Genomic DNA, 15,000 nt, shown 5'->3' on the forward strand with positions numbered 1-15,000 from the left:
ATTAAAAATCGGGATCAGCAATGTTCGGAACGGATTTAAGCCAGGAACGGTGTCCACATTCAGGTTCTGCGTCAGAATTTCAGGCCCACGCTGCCTTTTCAGTTGCAACAAATTGCAGTTTTCTTTTATAGCAGCAACACGTAATCACGCCACTCAAATGATGATTTTCAAAGGATGCATTTTTGAAGGTTTTCTCGTGTCCCTTTTTTTTTTTTTCGCAGTTTGCTTGAATCTTCCGTCCCAGGAGTGTCCGAGACAGTGAGGTGTCTGTTGCAACCTTGTGTTAAAAAGATGAAGAAATTCGACTCTAAAGGCGTTGAAGTAGTTTTGAAGTATCTCTCAAGCTGATTGGGATTGAACTGAACACAGCTTCCTAATTAGATATATTAAAATTCAACTTGAAAGAGAGGTTTTGAGGACAAAGACAAAGGAAAGTGGGTGATACGGAAATATTTTTCACATTTATTCCAACGTATTTCTATTGTTTTTGTCCTTACTGCTTCACTATCAAGCTGAATATTGATATTTCGAAAATGGCCTTTAGGACATTTGAAAAACCTTAACAATGACCACAACCAGGTTTTCTGAGCCTGCGAGACTGAGCACCTCCAGCAAACCATTGTTTTAGCGAAACCCTGGTCAGCAACCTGGTTCTGGCCATTGCTGTTTATTGTCTTCCAGGACATTTGCATGAGGACGTCATTTGACTACAAGTACCAGAATCCTTCAGGGTTTGCTTGTCTCATGCTAATTACAGCTATTGTTATTTTTACCCCACTGGGAATACAAAATTTAAATAAGAAAAAAACAAACTGAATTCTGGTAGTTGTAGTCAAATGACGCCATCGTGGAAGTTGCCTATTCCCGATGGTGTCCGCTTACGAGAGAGTTGACTGTATACATATCGAGCATGTTTTATTGTATCTCAAATGTATAAGTTATCTTCTTGTGTCTAATATCATCCCGCAATAAAATTCCTCTTACGCCGATTAATCAAGACGTTACCGCAACTGGTTATTACTACCATTCTTATTTAGCTTGAATGACTAAGAAAGCCAAAAAAAAAACATTGAAATACAACAAAAATAATCGCCATTGATTAATGTTAAAATGGTACCTATTCAAAATACAAGAACAATTTTCGATTACAAGAGTTTGGTGTGCAAAACCTTTTACAAAAAGTGCAAATATAGCATGCTGGTTGCTTAAAAAATAGTTTCCGCCGAATTCACGATCTTATATAAATTTTAATGACCTTAAGTCTTTCTTTTAAATCATTACCAAAAAGAATATTCGATCCAATATTACCATTAGAATTTCAAAAATGTGTACCCTTCTCTTGTAACTGCGCGCGCCGTAAATTCTCTCGAAGAGCCAAGCCACACCCTTGCAAGTCAATTAATGTAACTGATATGCTATTTACTATTTTCGCAAATACCATAGTACAATTCATTTTGGGTTTGGATGCATTAAAACAATGGATTTCCCGTTCACTGAAGCATGATACGGTATGATATTGTTTTTATGTACAGAACCCCCCAAAACGTATTGCATTATGGGAAGGGAAAGTAGGCTATTATTGAAATGTTAATATACAGTTTACTGTATTATTTTGTGATATTACTTTTTCTCACTTAAATGTAATGCCATTAAGTTGAACCTTGTATACTATGTACATGAATACTTGTTTCACTTGTTAAGCAAATTTTCTGCTATACCACTGTGTACGTAAGTTTCAGAAAAAAATACATTTTTAGATTACATTGGCCGTTTTCACACTAGAAGACGAACAAATCGTCTGGACGGACAAATCGTCTCACACGAACACATCCGTGAAAACGGAAGACGATTTTTCCGTCCAGACGAGCCATTGGACCTAAATCCGGCCTAAATTCACGTTCCTCGAACAAATCGACAAATTCACTTAACTGGCCATGGAAGCGATGGTTTATGGGAAATTTTCAATATGGCGGGGGCAAAGGTACGGTAACCAAGTCACACTTGGGACCAGTCGTCATGCGCTCAAACTTATCAGGTTTGTCGGTCCACTGTCCGTCTTTTATGAACTTACGTCGGACATCACTAGCGAAAATGGTGGTCTTGAATTCAAATTAGCCGACCAAACCATAGCACGATTTGTCCGTGCAGACGGCTTGTTAGTTTTATTCTATGAAAACGGCTATTGTGAGTCACGAAATACACTTGGCCTTTTAAATCTTAACATCGATCGCTCTAAGCGGAAAACTCTAGCCATGAAAATGACTTAAATATTCTGGAGTATCACTTTGCGGAGAAGAAACATTTAATGCTTGAGCAGTGATAATCGTGGGACACTGAATGCTTGGATCATTTTCTTCCCGATTTGTGCAACACGAGTTCAAACCAGCTGAACTGAATTCGAGCTTTTTTTTACGGAGAGAAAATGGTTACCCTGCAAATGGACGTTTTTGTCCCTGTGGATATAATTTGACATGCAATATAATCCCGCTTCTCTTCACTGCATTGTGTTCAATACCTGCTCAGTTATGAAGTTATGGAGCTTTTTACAGAATGTCGGAAATTCCAAAGCATAGTTGTCAAATTGACCAATCACAACAGATTCAGACAATCAAACGAACCAATCTCGAAGAATATTTTTAACACAGGCAACTAGCGAAAAGCGCGGGAAAGCTCCGCAAGCAAATTAAAATTGCTTTTCATTGGTTTAGAATGCGACAAGATATTTTTACCAACCCAATCACGAAGCACCAAAGCAACTGCGAATCGTCTTATCATTGGCTGAATGAGTTCACACTTAAAACTGTTTGCTTGTCGCTGTTCCGTAAAACTTTAAAACTTTTAAAAGTCAAATCTCTTATTTCTAGTTTGCGTGTAGTCTTGATTAAGAGGAGATCAAACGATTGCTCGTTCCACAAGTATGTTTTAACGGCAAAGTTTATACCCTTTGCAATCGGTTCATAATTCGTTATTCTCGGTTTCTTCATTGGTAATTTTGCGAACTATGATCACATCTTTCCTCTGCGTCGTGTACTCTCCATTGGTGTATGCTCCCACTAAAGACTGAAGGAAAAAAAAGGGAATTGGATCTTAAAAAATCTTGTAACGATGAAGTAATGAGCAAAAAGTGGTAGCAAAGCAGAAAATTAAATCAAAACCTGATTTTTTTTTTCATCACGTTTTACAAAGTGCTACTCAAAAATTCGTTTAGTACTACAGTCGAACCTCGATTATCCGGACCTCGATTATCCGGACTTTTTCTCTGGTCCCGTTTTGTTCATGAATATTAATAAGCTTTGATCTCAAAAGCTTTCAGAGGTAAAATATGTTTAAAATCAAGAAAAGTGTGTTCAAAGCAGCGCATTTACCGCTTCGCTTTCAAAAAATTTATTAGCGCTCGGCGACAAAGAGCATTCTGATGCATTCTGTTCTCTCGATAAAGGACAAACAAATAATTATTTCACGTTTTGATAAAGGAGAAAAGGGAACAAATTTAGCACTTGAATTTGGCATCAGCAAGCAACAGATCTCCGATGTACGCAAGAACAAGGACAAATAGGTTTTCATTTATAAACAGTGTACATGAGTGTAGGGGCAGTTCATAGAAGAAGACTTTTCTAATTAAAAATGTGCTATCTTTATTTCTTTTGTTTACATTGTTGCCTCATTAATATTCATATTTTCGATTATCCGGACTCTCGATTATCCGGACTTTTTACTGAGGTCCCGACGAATCCGGATAATCGAGGTTCGACTGTACTATAAAATGTTTTCACGTGAAGTCAATGCGGCCATGTTGGAGGAGTGAAACAAACAAACAGCGGCCATATTGCAGGAGTGAAATATTCTCTTGGGAATTGAACTCTATTTTTATGAAATTCTCCCTTTTGTTTTAGTATGCAAATATGGCCACTGGTCACTTGAGCGAAAACACTCCATTTCTCCTCTGCGTGATAAAGAATGGATGAAGTGTTCATATATATTTGATCTGCGGAAATTAACACACACAAGGTCGAGATTTCAATTGCCGCCCTTCAAATACGTGAAAACTATGTGTATCTTATGAACAGAGGGATTTTAAGCCATAAAACTTGTAAATCATGTTGCTCTTCGTTGCCTTGAAAACGTGTCAAAGGAACAGCTTGTCCAAACGAGCGAATAGCAGTTTTTGTAAGTGGCTTCTCGGGCCCGAAACGTTTTCGGGGCGTTCGAGAAATGGGCCACAGCTCCTAGATGCATTATGGTCTCTCGACGCAGCTCAATCGCGCGGTCCCGGGTTCAAATCCCGTTCAAGTCTGGATTTTTCCCAGGTTTTCTTCGCAACTGCTTACGTTTTTGCTTTTAACTGCGAAGATCTCGACCTCGTGTATCATTTCCTCTTTTGGTCAATAACCGTTTACGTTGCTTTCTTTCCTGTTGCTTTAAGCGCACCTAAACTCAAATATTTTTCGTCTACAGCGTTAGTCTCGCCACCCAAAGCAAACATGTTTTACCATTCTTAGCTCAAAATTTCGCTATTTATCTGTAGGGCAAGACGCGCAAAGTAGGCAAAACTAGCAGTAATTTGGACCCGCGACCGTGAAAGGCATGGGTCTATTCTCGATTTTACGTCACAACCTGTTTGGCCAATGCAAGCTTTCTTTGAAAACAGGAATGCAAAGCAGTTTGTGACGTAAAATCGAGAGCAGACCCATGCCTCCCACGTCACGGTCGTGCTGCTAGTTCTGCCAATTTAATGTGGCTCGAACGGCGCAGAAAAAAGCGAAATTCTGGGTAACAATGGTGATGTATGTTTGCTTTGGATGGGGAGATTTATAGTAGAATCGAAAAATATTTTAGTTATTAGTGGTTTAAATTCTAATGGAAAAGAAAAAAAGGAAGCATACCTTTTAACAACATAAACGACCGCTCCAATGATACAGAAGACACCAACGCTCACCACACCTATAGAGGCGGCTAACAAACCTACGATCCTCTCTCGTTTTGCTTCTGAAATTAAAATCAGAGAAGTTGTTAGAGCGGTTTTCAATTGAGTGTCAATATGTAATTATAGACTGAGTGGGAGGACCGGACGGGAAAATATTTGGCCCGAGGTCATGGCGTACCATTATGGTAGAAATTTGGAAATAATGGTATCCCTGCTGAATGGGTCAAACATTCTGAACCCTTTTCCTTCCCTGTTGAATGCGGTCAGAAATTCTGAACCCTTTTCCTTCTCTGTTGAAGGGGGTCAGAAATTCTGAACCCTTTTCCTTCTGTTGAATGGGGTCAGAAATTCTGAACCCTTTTCCTTCTCTGTTGAATGGGGTCAGAAATTCTGAACCCTTTTCCTTCTCTGTTGAAGAGGGTCAGAAATTCTGAACCCTTTTCCTTCTGTTGAATGGGGTCAGAAATTCTGAACCCTTTTCCTTCTCTGTTGAGGGGGGTCAGAAATTCTGAACCCTTTTCCTTCTGTTGAATGGGGTCAGAAATTCTGAACCCTTTTCCTTCTGTTGAATGGGGTTAGAAATTCTGAACCCTTTTCCTTCTCTGTTGAAGGGGGTCAGAAATTCTGAACCCTTTTCCTTCTGTTGAATGGGGTCAGAAATTCTGAACCCTTTTCCTTCTCTGTTGAATGGGGTCAGAAATTCTGAACCCTTTTCCTTCTGTTGAATGGGGTTAGAAATTCTGAACCCTTTTCCTTCTCTGTTGAAGGGGGTCAGAAATTCTGAACCCTTTTCCTTCTGTCAATATGTAATTATAGACTGAGTGGGAGGACCGGACGGGAAAATATTTGGCCCGAGGTCATGGCGTACCATTATGGTAGAAATTTGGAAATAATGGTATCCCTGCTGAATGGGTCAAACATTCTGAACCCTTTTCCTTCCCTGTTGAATGCGGTCAGAAATTCTGAACCCTTTTCCTTCTCTGTTGAAGGGGGTCAGAAATTCTGAACCCTTTTCCTTCTGTTGAATGGGGTCAGAAATTCTGAACCCTTTTCCTTCTCTGTTGAATGGGGTCAGAAATTCTGAACCCTTTTCCTTCTCTGTTGAAGAGGGTCAGAAATTCTGAACCCTTTTCCTTCTGTTGAATGGGGTCAGAAATTCTGAACCCTTTTCCTTCTCTGTTGAGGGGGGTCAGAAATTCTGAACCCTTTTCCTTCTGTTGAATGGGGTCAGAAATTCTGAACCCTTTTCCTTCTGTTGAATGGGGTTAGATATTCTGAACCCTTTTCCTTCTCTGTTGAAGGGGGTCAGAAATTCTGAACCCTTTTCCTTCTGTTGAATGGGGTCAGAAATTCTGAACCCTTTTCCTTCTCTGTTGAATGGGGTCAGAAATTCTGAACCCTTTTCCTTCTGTTGAATGGGGTTAGAAATTCTGAACCCTTTTCCTTCTCTGTTGAAGGGGGTCAGAAATTCTGAAACCTTTTCCTTCTGTTGAATGGGGTCAGAAATTCTGAACCCTTTTCCTTCTCTTTTGAATAGGGTCAGAAATTCTGAACCCTTTTCCTCCCCTGTTGAATGGGGTCAGAAATTCTGAACCCTTTTCCTCCCCTGTTGAATGGGGTCAGAAATTCTGAACCCTTTTCCTTCTCTGTTGAATGGGGTCAGGCTGATGGTGTAAGATCATATATTTTGTCGAACTAATTTTGCAGTTCAGAGTGAATTATGGAATGCCGCCTTGAATTTGTGTAAGGATTCTTCATCTCCGAGCAAACAGTGCAAATAAGCGGCGGTTAAAGGCAGTAATTTTGTAATTCCGTTTAGATTTCAGTTTTCCCTAGTAGCTAATTTGGCATCCTTTTCCGAACTACAGTAAGAGATTACTCCGTTCAACAAACAGTTTCTGACAAGATATGCTAGTTTACTCGTAAAGATATGGGATTTTCAGAGTTAACCTCATGGCTTTCTCCGAAAATCGCTAAATCGTAATGCCACAATTTAGTTTGGAACGCGTTCATAATACCTCTTACTAACCTAGTTCGAGGTCCGTACTGTAAGTTGCAGACCGATCGGCTTTTTTCCCGTTGATTTAAGCGAGGATCCGTAACTACAGTACAGACCAAGAAAACGAGGTTATTAAGATATTTATTATATTTCTGAGGTTAATCCGGCGCGCGGGCAAGGAAACAAGTCGAAGTCAGCGTTTCAACTGCCACAAAGATTGCTGTGTCAAAATCAGAAAAACTAAATCTTCTTGACTGTTTGAAAAAGTTGCTTGCAAGATTCAAACAGTTTTACAAGTTTATGTAACAGAAACTACATGAAAAACTTGCAATGAAATGTTTTATCGAAAGTTCAAATTTAGCGGGCCGTACTGTACAATACGGCCCGCGAATTTAGCCAATCAAAGCGCGTGTACTATCTGAGAGATATAATAAAAAGTAATTAGCGAATTGCATTGGTTTCGCATTACTTCACTCAGTGATTGGTTCAAAGTTCTCGCACCATTTTGTCAACCAATCCGAAGTGAAACCAAAACCAATCATGGCTTGCGCGTGCACATTTTCCCGCGCTTTGTGTCGGCTACGTGAAATTACTTCGAGTTTTAATTGGTTTACTGGATTGTCTCCGTCCTTTTTGATTGGCCAAAGTAATTACTTTGGTTTTGGTTTTACGACACTCGATTGAAACTAGCTCTAGCATCCACAATGTAGCGCTCCTAATGAAAATCTTATTCAATGAAAAATTTTTATAATCGAGTATTGGTCATTTTAGCTCATATTCCAAGGGGAACCTGTATACGAATAACATGAGAAAGTTAACGGCATACCAAGGGAACAGGAGCCCTATGGTTGAGTTAAATTTTGAACGGGAGGGATGACTAGAGGGTCATCGTTTAGTGGAAAGGATCCAATACATACCAACTTTTTCGTCTTTTTCTCCTTCTTGTCCCTGTCCGCTGCCATTGTCTCGCACGGTGGAAGAAGGTGACACGGATGTCTGTGATGGTGAGATGGATGGCGGTGTTGTTGATACGACTTCTGTCTCGGATGTCGAGCTGGACGTCGGCGACGATGTCGTTGACGAATTTGACATCGGTGCTGACACTAACGTTGAAACTGAATTTGACGTCGATGATGACGCTGACGTTGAAACTGAATTTGACATCAATGATGACGTAGATTGTGAAACTGAATTTGACATCGATGATGACGAAGATTGTGAAACTGAATTTGACATCGGTACTGGCATTGATGGTGAAACTGAATTTGACATTGATGAAGACGCAGATCGTGACATCGAATTCGACATCGGTGTTGACATTGATTGTCTCATCGAAGTGGACGTTGGTGATGACAAAGAGTTTGACATAGAATCTGTCATAGAATTTGACATCGAAGATGATACAGACATCATCGACGTCGCTGCAACGAAAGTGCGCGAAAAGAATGAGATAACGACAAATTTATTACCCTTTTTTTCCTAACAGAACAAATTACAATGAAGAAAATTAAATTATGAAAAGAGTAATGGCTTTCTTAATAACTGTGAAAGCTAATGAAAGTAGGAAGCCAAAGTAGAAAAGACTAATTTGAAAGACACGTCAGGTCGGACACACAAGTACAACACAGACAACAAAGAACAACTACAATACAATCGGCTACCTAAACTATCTACCTACCTCTCTAAAACAATAACTTAAACTTAGTACTTAATGCAGCAAATAACCCATAAAGAAAGAAGGCACATTGCCACATTCAAAGGGAAAAATTATTTGGTAATGAAACAGTATGGCGAAGCTTAAAACAAAATTAGATAATCTTCGAATTACAAGACAAAAACAAATCAGGATTTAAGTAATATTTACTTAGCAATGAGATGATCTTTAACATTTCCTCAACATGATTTCACATTTTTCCCAAATGCATTCCATGCTTCTGGTCCTTGAAATCGAATATTAAATAAGCCGTAATTTGTTCTTGCTCTTCGCATATATTATGATTGATTTGCTGCACTTCTTGTATTATTTTTATAAATTTCCTTTCTGACTTGAATAAAAAAGAAATCAAATAGGATAGATAGTACGTTAGACACCCCTTTAAATTGTTTCCGGTTTGTTGGCATTATTCTTCGCAACATGTTCATTTGAGCATTAGAGGGTTACTGTCATGGCATTTTTCTCTAATTGATTATACATTGTCAACTAAGGCCATCCTCTTTTTTTTCTCCGCTTAGCGTCGTCCGACCGACCCAAATTTTTGGCATTTTCAAAAAAAAAAAATAAATAATAATAATAATAATAATAATAATAAATAATAGGTAACGACTTTTTTAAACCATTTTTCTGTCGCACAGGAGCTTCGGTGTTTGATCCTTTTTCCCACGCTGTCTTAATTTTGCAACAACATCCACCAACTTTTCCGCCATATTGATTTTGGGTTCACGTCTTGTTGTTTTCCTGGCTCCACAGCTATAATGCTGGGGTACCAGGCCTCCGATTCCGAGAATACTTATGATTTTTTTTTTAGGTTATTTTTTTTTTTTCAATCTCACCGACCGACCCAATATCAGGAAACGCATTTGACGCTAGTACGCTAAACGAAAAAAAAAAAAAAGGGATGGCCTAACCAAAAAAGAAAATACATGTACCTATGATTAAACTAGAAGAGACAGACAGCGCGAAAAAACAATAAATACAGATGAATTAAAAGCTGTGCTAACAATAAATAAAATGAAATTATAGTTTTGTTACCAAGAATCATATTGTTGTTACACGATAGAAATTGATTGAAATTTGAAAGAGTAATTTTATATAATTTGAACGCAGTTCCGTTAAAAAATCCTTAAGAATTTAACATGTTAGTCTTTTTTTTCTCTCGCTTGGAATCAACCATGTACGTGTAAGTTACAGGAGGAACCAATGAGTTTTACCATTACAAAGTACTGAATATTTATTTTACTTTTATTTTCGCTCTCTTGTAGGTGTAATTTATTCAGGCAAAATCAAGCATAAATTAATAGGCCACTTCGAAAAATACCATAATACTCTCTGTTTGTCCTCCACGTTTTGCATAAGCATTGTTTCCAGTTTCTCTATGGACTTACAATGGCCCCAAGAGAAAACAAAGACAATGCTTATGCAAAATTTGGAGGCACAAACAAAGAGTATTATGGTATTTTCCAAAGTGGCCTATAGTAGCTAATTTGTTTGTCCTTGGTACGATTGGTTATTTATAAGCTTCAACTTTCTCTGTAGTACTCCAGCTGAGCAAAAAAAATTTCAAAAAATAAAAGAAAGATCCTTGTTTTGGAAACTTTGGATTTAGCCGTACAATTATGCTGTTTTATGGCGAGGTCTGTTTCCGTCAGGTCTGTTGCAACGGTTTGTTCTCTTTATTACAACCATTTGGAATCACCGAGTTGATCCTTGCAACCTGATTGGCTCGAAATCGCCACTTCTCCACAGCCAATGAGAAAGGAGCAGTAAGACAAAACAGCCAATCAGATTTCAAGGCTTGTTCAAGGTAACCAATCGAATCGCAGGAAAATGAAAGACAAAGAAAACCATTGTGTGGCGAATTTTGCAACTGTTGTTTCCAACTGAATCAATAAAATATTGGTACTGACAAAAATCCTGTATTTGAGTGATTAAATAATTATTGTGTGATTTCTAAATGGATGTAATAAAGTGGTAATTGAACTTCGTGTAGTGCAATTTTGGTCTGAAATCATACTTGTGATTTCAAATCGAACTCAGTTCCGTTGACATCACACGTATGAGGGTCATACCAAATTGCACTCCATTCAGTTCAATTACCATTATAAATCACACGTGCGAGGAATATTTGTAATGAGTGCGGAAGTTTCATGACGTCTTTTTAACCACATAATAATGTGCTCAGTTATCGTTGCTGTGAGCTGTAGCGTGAACGAATGCAATAAACATACTCCAGTTAGGTGAGCAGCTATTCCATTGACTTCGTCAATAACTTGAGGAAGTTAAGTTGAAATCATCTGCTAAACGATTTACTGACCTAGGAACGACCAGGAAAGTTCAAAAAGTGAATCTCGTTTCAACATCTGTAAACTAAAAATCTTAGTTTCCGGGTTCATTTGAATTCAGAAACCGCTACAAGCATGCACACTTTGGAATGTATATTTCATGACTTAATATTTTGCATGTAGAAAGAAATGGGAGTAAGATTCGCTTGCTGACGAAAATACGTCGCGAAGTGCTATCTAAGAAATTAGTTGAAAACACCTTGCCGTGCAAGGTCGCTAATTATATTTAGAAATCTTCGAATGTTGTCCGCATAGCTATGAAAATACCTTATTAATTTCTGCTGTATACAAAAGCTAAGTCATCGTGATGAGTGTCTTTTGTTCGTGGTATTTTTCAAAGGTATGGCTGTTTTTAGTTTTAATTGTTTTCCCTGGAACGCTATTGAAAAGGTTGTTTTCTTTTTTGCAGGATTTTGCAGAAGCTTTTTTATTAAAAACTTAGCCAAACGACTGGAAGAGTTTTTTCACGTTTCATCCTTTTTGAAGTTTTGCCATCCAAGATCGTTGACAACAAAATGAAAGTAGATAGTTTGAGTTAATATTTTTCGTACATAACAAACTACGACATTATCTGTATCAAAACGACAATCGACTTTTCTTCAACAGTAAGGCTACCCGAGCTTCAATGGCACTCCATCCTTGGCCAAAACTGATTGATGATTGTATCCGTGTTAAAAATGTAACAAAATAAACACTACCAAAGGCGATAGAGCAGCACACAGAATGATAAGGCATTTTAGAACAAAGCTAATTGCTTGCAATTATCTTAAAGCTTAAAATAACGAGGTAGCTTCGTCACGGCAGAAGACAATACGATGCCTCCCGCGGAAGTTCATTTCCCCTCAAAATACCAAAGGATTTCATCCGTCTTAAACAATCTTTATTTAACCTAGGGAAGCTATATGCAGAGTTAAGTAGTTTCATTCATAGCCTGTTGATAGAGGTGTCCGCCCCGACACTGTCTGATATCGATATTTATGGTAGCGTTTGTTGCATAATGATCAGCCAATATTATGTTTTCATGACGAAGCATTCCACAAGATTTACGGTCGTTTCGCTACCGGGTAGTTTCACCCTCGACCAGTTCGCCCATACAATGCAAACGAACGCAGAAACCTTCGTTCCAAAGGAACAAGGAATATTTTATTTAGTGGCTAGTTGAATGCTAGCGAGACTCTGAGGGCAAGATCATTTTTCAATTCAATGCATAACTGGCTGGTGCTGCGAATTTTTGTTTACCTAAGGGTACGGAAAACGTTTGTAATTCCCACTTTTTTCACCTTCTAGTTTAGGTTTGACCTTTTCTTTTTTATTTACTTATTCGTTTTTGTTCCTTGCCTGTTGAGGTTACTTAACAGGGTGCCCAATCGAGATTATTAACTGTTACATTCAAGTTTAACTGTTGATAAAAGCTTACAATCGAAAGCTGTTATTAACAATTAAACTTGAATGTAACAGTAATGTAAAGAAGCTTGAATGTAAAGAAACTTAAAAGGGGCAAGATAAGTGACAGTATAATCAGCAAATGAATCCCTTCTATCTTCTTTGAAACTCCTATCGCGTGTACGTGCACAGAATATCGTTTTTTTTTTTTTTCTGAGGAAGTGTCGCAACACCGGATGGAGAAAAGAAAGTAACGGCGTACTTTACGGGATAAACTTTTTTCCTTCTGTTATATTGAGTAGTTAATTGAATAGAAGGCATTGCAAATAAACGAAGAGTAGTATATTGAAGATAAGGATTGGAGTGTTAGTTCTATAGAGAGTTCTTATTCCGCCACTCAGTTTGTAGAAATCTGCACTCGACAAGAATGAAATGCCCTAGCTGGAATTTATAATTAGAACTTTACTTAACGCAGCGAGAAACCGCAAAACATTGCAGCAGAGTAACTGGACCAACAAGTTGATTCTTTGAGATTACTTTTTAACTTCTCTCCTCTTGAAAAGTAACATCGAGTTATTATGTGTGAGATTATCTCGAAAACGCTTTATTAAAGGAGACAATTCATCAAATTGTCGAGTGCTCGTGGAAGCGATGGGCGAATACACGCGTCCACGTTTGTTGTAAAATTTCTTGCTTGTCTGCCTGTCCTAGGATTTTCGAACATCTAAAAAATGGTGTAATTGCCCATTTTGAACGAATTTTTACCCTAAAAAGGTCACCTAGAATTGTCGGGAGCTTTTTTCTGGCTGAAACCTATAATTTTCGGATCACTAGACTTTCTACTAGGAAATCCGATCAGATGAAAAATTTTTATGGGATAAAAATATGCCTATATCTACCGTTTAAATACTAAAATACGTTTAACAATGCTATGCTTAAGTCACCGGGTTTCGAACTATATTCTCGTTGGGTGCCCCTGACAATTGGAATGACTGTGCTACTCAGGCATTTGTCATGAGGAAAGTGATGGATTGGATAGTGACTCAACTGTTACATGCTTTCCCGCTATCAATAGACAAATAGAGGTATCGGTTATAATCCAATATATGTAATTATTCAATATAGTGAATGAACTATTGTAGTGTTGTTTTTATCCATAAGGAATCCATATTCTGGTCCGCATTCCGGAGAAGATATTTGGATTCTTCACATAGATACGGAGAAATGTTTGCCGCAGAAATACTTTATTTTTCAAAATTAAAAAACATTCTGCCTCTAAACCTATACCACTCCCCTTGGTAAAGTTTCCTGTCCGATAACGGTTTCGCACCTGTGGCGAATATACCGTCGATGAAATAAATTATTTCCATTGATAAACAAAAGAAGACAGCAAAACATTTCTAAGTGAATTCTTTGGACTTTGAACAGAGTGACTTATTCTATCATTTTGACGGTGCGGTGCTGCACGAGTTTCAGTAGAGTTCAACTGATCCACCGGGAGAAGAATCTTTGACGATAACTGACGAATTCAAACTGAGCTGTAGAAGAGGAATAACTTATCGAATCGTTCACAAATCGAAGCTTATGTAAATTCAAACGTCTGTTCTGTTACTCAAAGAACTTTATTTCGTCGAAAACACGAGGATTTGTTTAGTTTCATTTCCGCCTAGGTTTTTGTAAAAGAAATTACCTCGGAATACGCCACAGTGATGAATGAACAGTCAACGAAGAACGCGTTGCTTTGCGACGTAAACTAAACTTACACTTCCCGTTGCGCTCGATCGTGCATAGAGGCTAAAATTCACGAATAGGTAGTATATCAGAGTACTTACTAGACTGTGCCGAAACCCCTCCAAGCAACATCAAGAGACCAGCATAGATCGAAACCATGGCTGCCTTTTTAGACGACATATTTTGTTCTTCTCTTTCTCTCCCGGCCCTGAAATGCTTCGTTAGATATCACTGACCCTAAGTCACAATTCTAATATCCTTGATGTTCTTCAAGTATTGTGTGGCCTCGAGCGAGTGTTGGTTCCGATAGAGTGCGTTCCTTGATCACAAAAAAACGAAATACGATCAAGCTCAGCTGCTTGATTAGGTGGGTATTTTTACTTGGTGCCGTGTTAAATAAGATCCTTCTTCGAGAAGTAAATTCACATTATTGCGTATATGTTAAGATGTGCACGTCAGAGATCTATTTCCTCTCATCATAAATAAAATTAATAAAAAGTTCCGTATGAACAGTTTGTTTTGTTTTGTGTTGTCGTTGACAATGGTCAACAAAAATCTTTAGATTTGAAAGAGATAATGAGAAGCTGCAAGCCAACTTGCAATGAGGTATTGTTAATTTGAAGTGCCACTTCAATCAAAAATACATCTTTTTCATTTCCTTCATCAAATCTCAAAAGTTAGTTTGCTTAACACCCCACTGGCCAAAATCTTAGTTTTAGTCTTCATCCAAAGGCCGTTTCCTTAGAAAACAAGTTTTGGATTTTACGTTAAACCTCGCCACTAGTCGAGTTCACACGTGACGCGCAGGCCCAGAAGATCTGGATCGAGGAGGAAATGATTTCAAGAATTCACCCATTAAGTGAGTGTGAATTGATCGTATTGACGCTGAAACACACAAACGTAA

General features: G+C 38.2%; 2 protein-coding genes across 2 annotated transcripts in view; one reads left to right on the plus strand and one right to left on the minus strand.

The window, feature by feature from the left end:
* LOC137973874 (pumilio homolog 3-like) overlaps positions 1–1,171 on the plus strand; it is a 29,707-nt gene extending 28,536 nt beyond the window's left edge. Inside the window, exon 19 of the mRNA XM_068820768.1 lies at positions 222–1,171. Coding sequence (XP_068676869.1) covers positions 222–348 — 127 coding nt within the window. The 3' untranslated portion in view covers positions 349–1,171. The remainder of the gene's footprint in view (positions 1–221) is intronic.
* Positions 899–14,571, minus strand: LOC137973876 (uncharacterized). The gene is made up of 4 exons (XM_068820770.1): positions 14,198–14,571; positions 7,841–8,344; positions 4,884–4,986; positions 899–3,060 (listed from the first exon to the last, which is right to left on the minus strand). Exons 1-4 carry the CDS (start codon positions 14,274–14,276, stop codon positions 3,054–3,056), a joined length of 693 nt encoding a protein of 230 aa, XP_068676871.1. The 5' UTR covers positions 14,277–14,571; the 3' UTR covers positions 899–3,053.
* Positions 14,572–15,000: the final 429 nt, after the last annotated feature.

This window comes from Montipora foliosa, chromosome 10, assembly GCF_036669935.1.
Source record: "Montipora foliosa isolate CH-2021 chromosome 10, ASM3666993v2, whole genome shotgun sequence".
Taxonomy (NCBI): Eukaryota; Metazoa; Cnidaria; class Anthozoa; order Scleractinia; family Acroporidae; genus Montipora; species Montipora foliosa.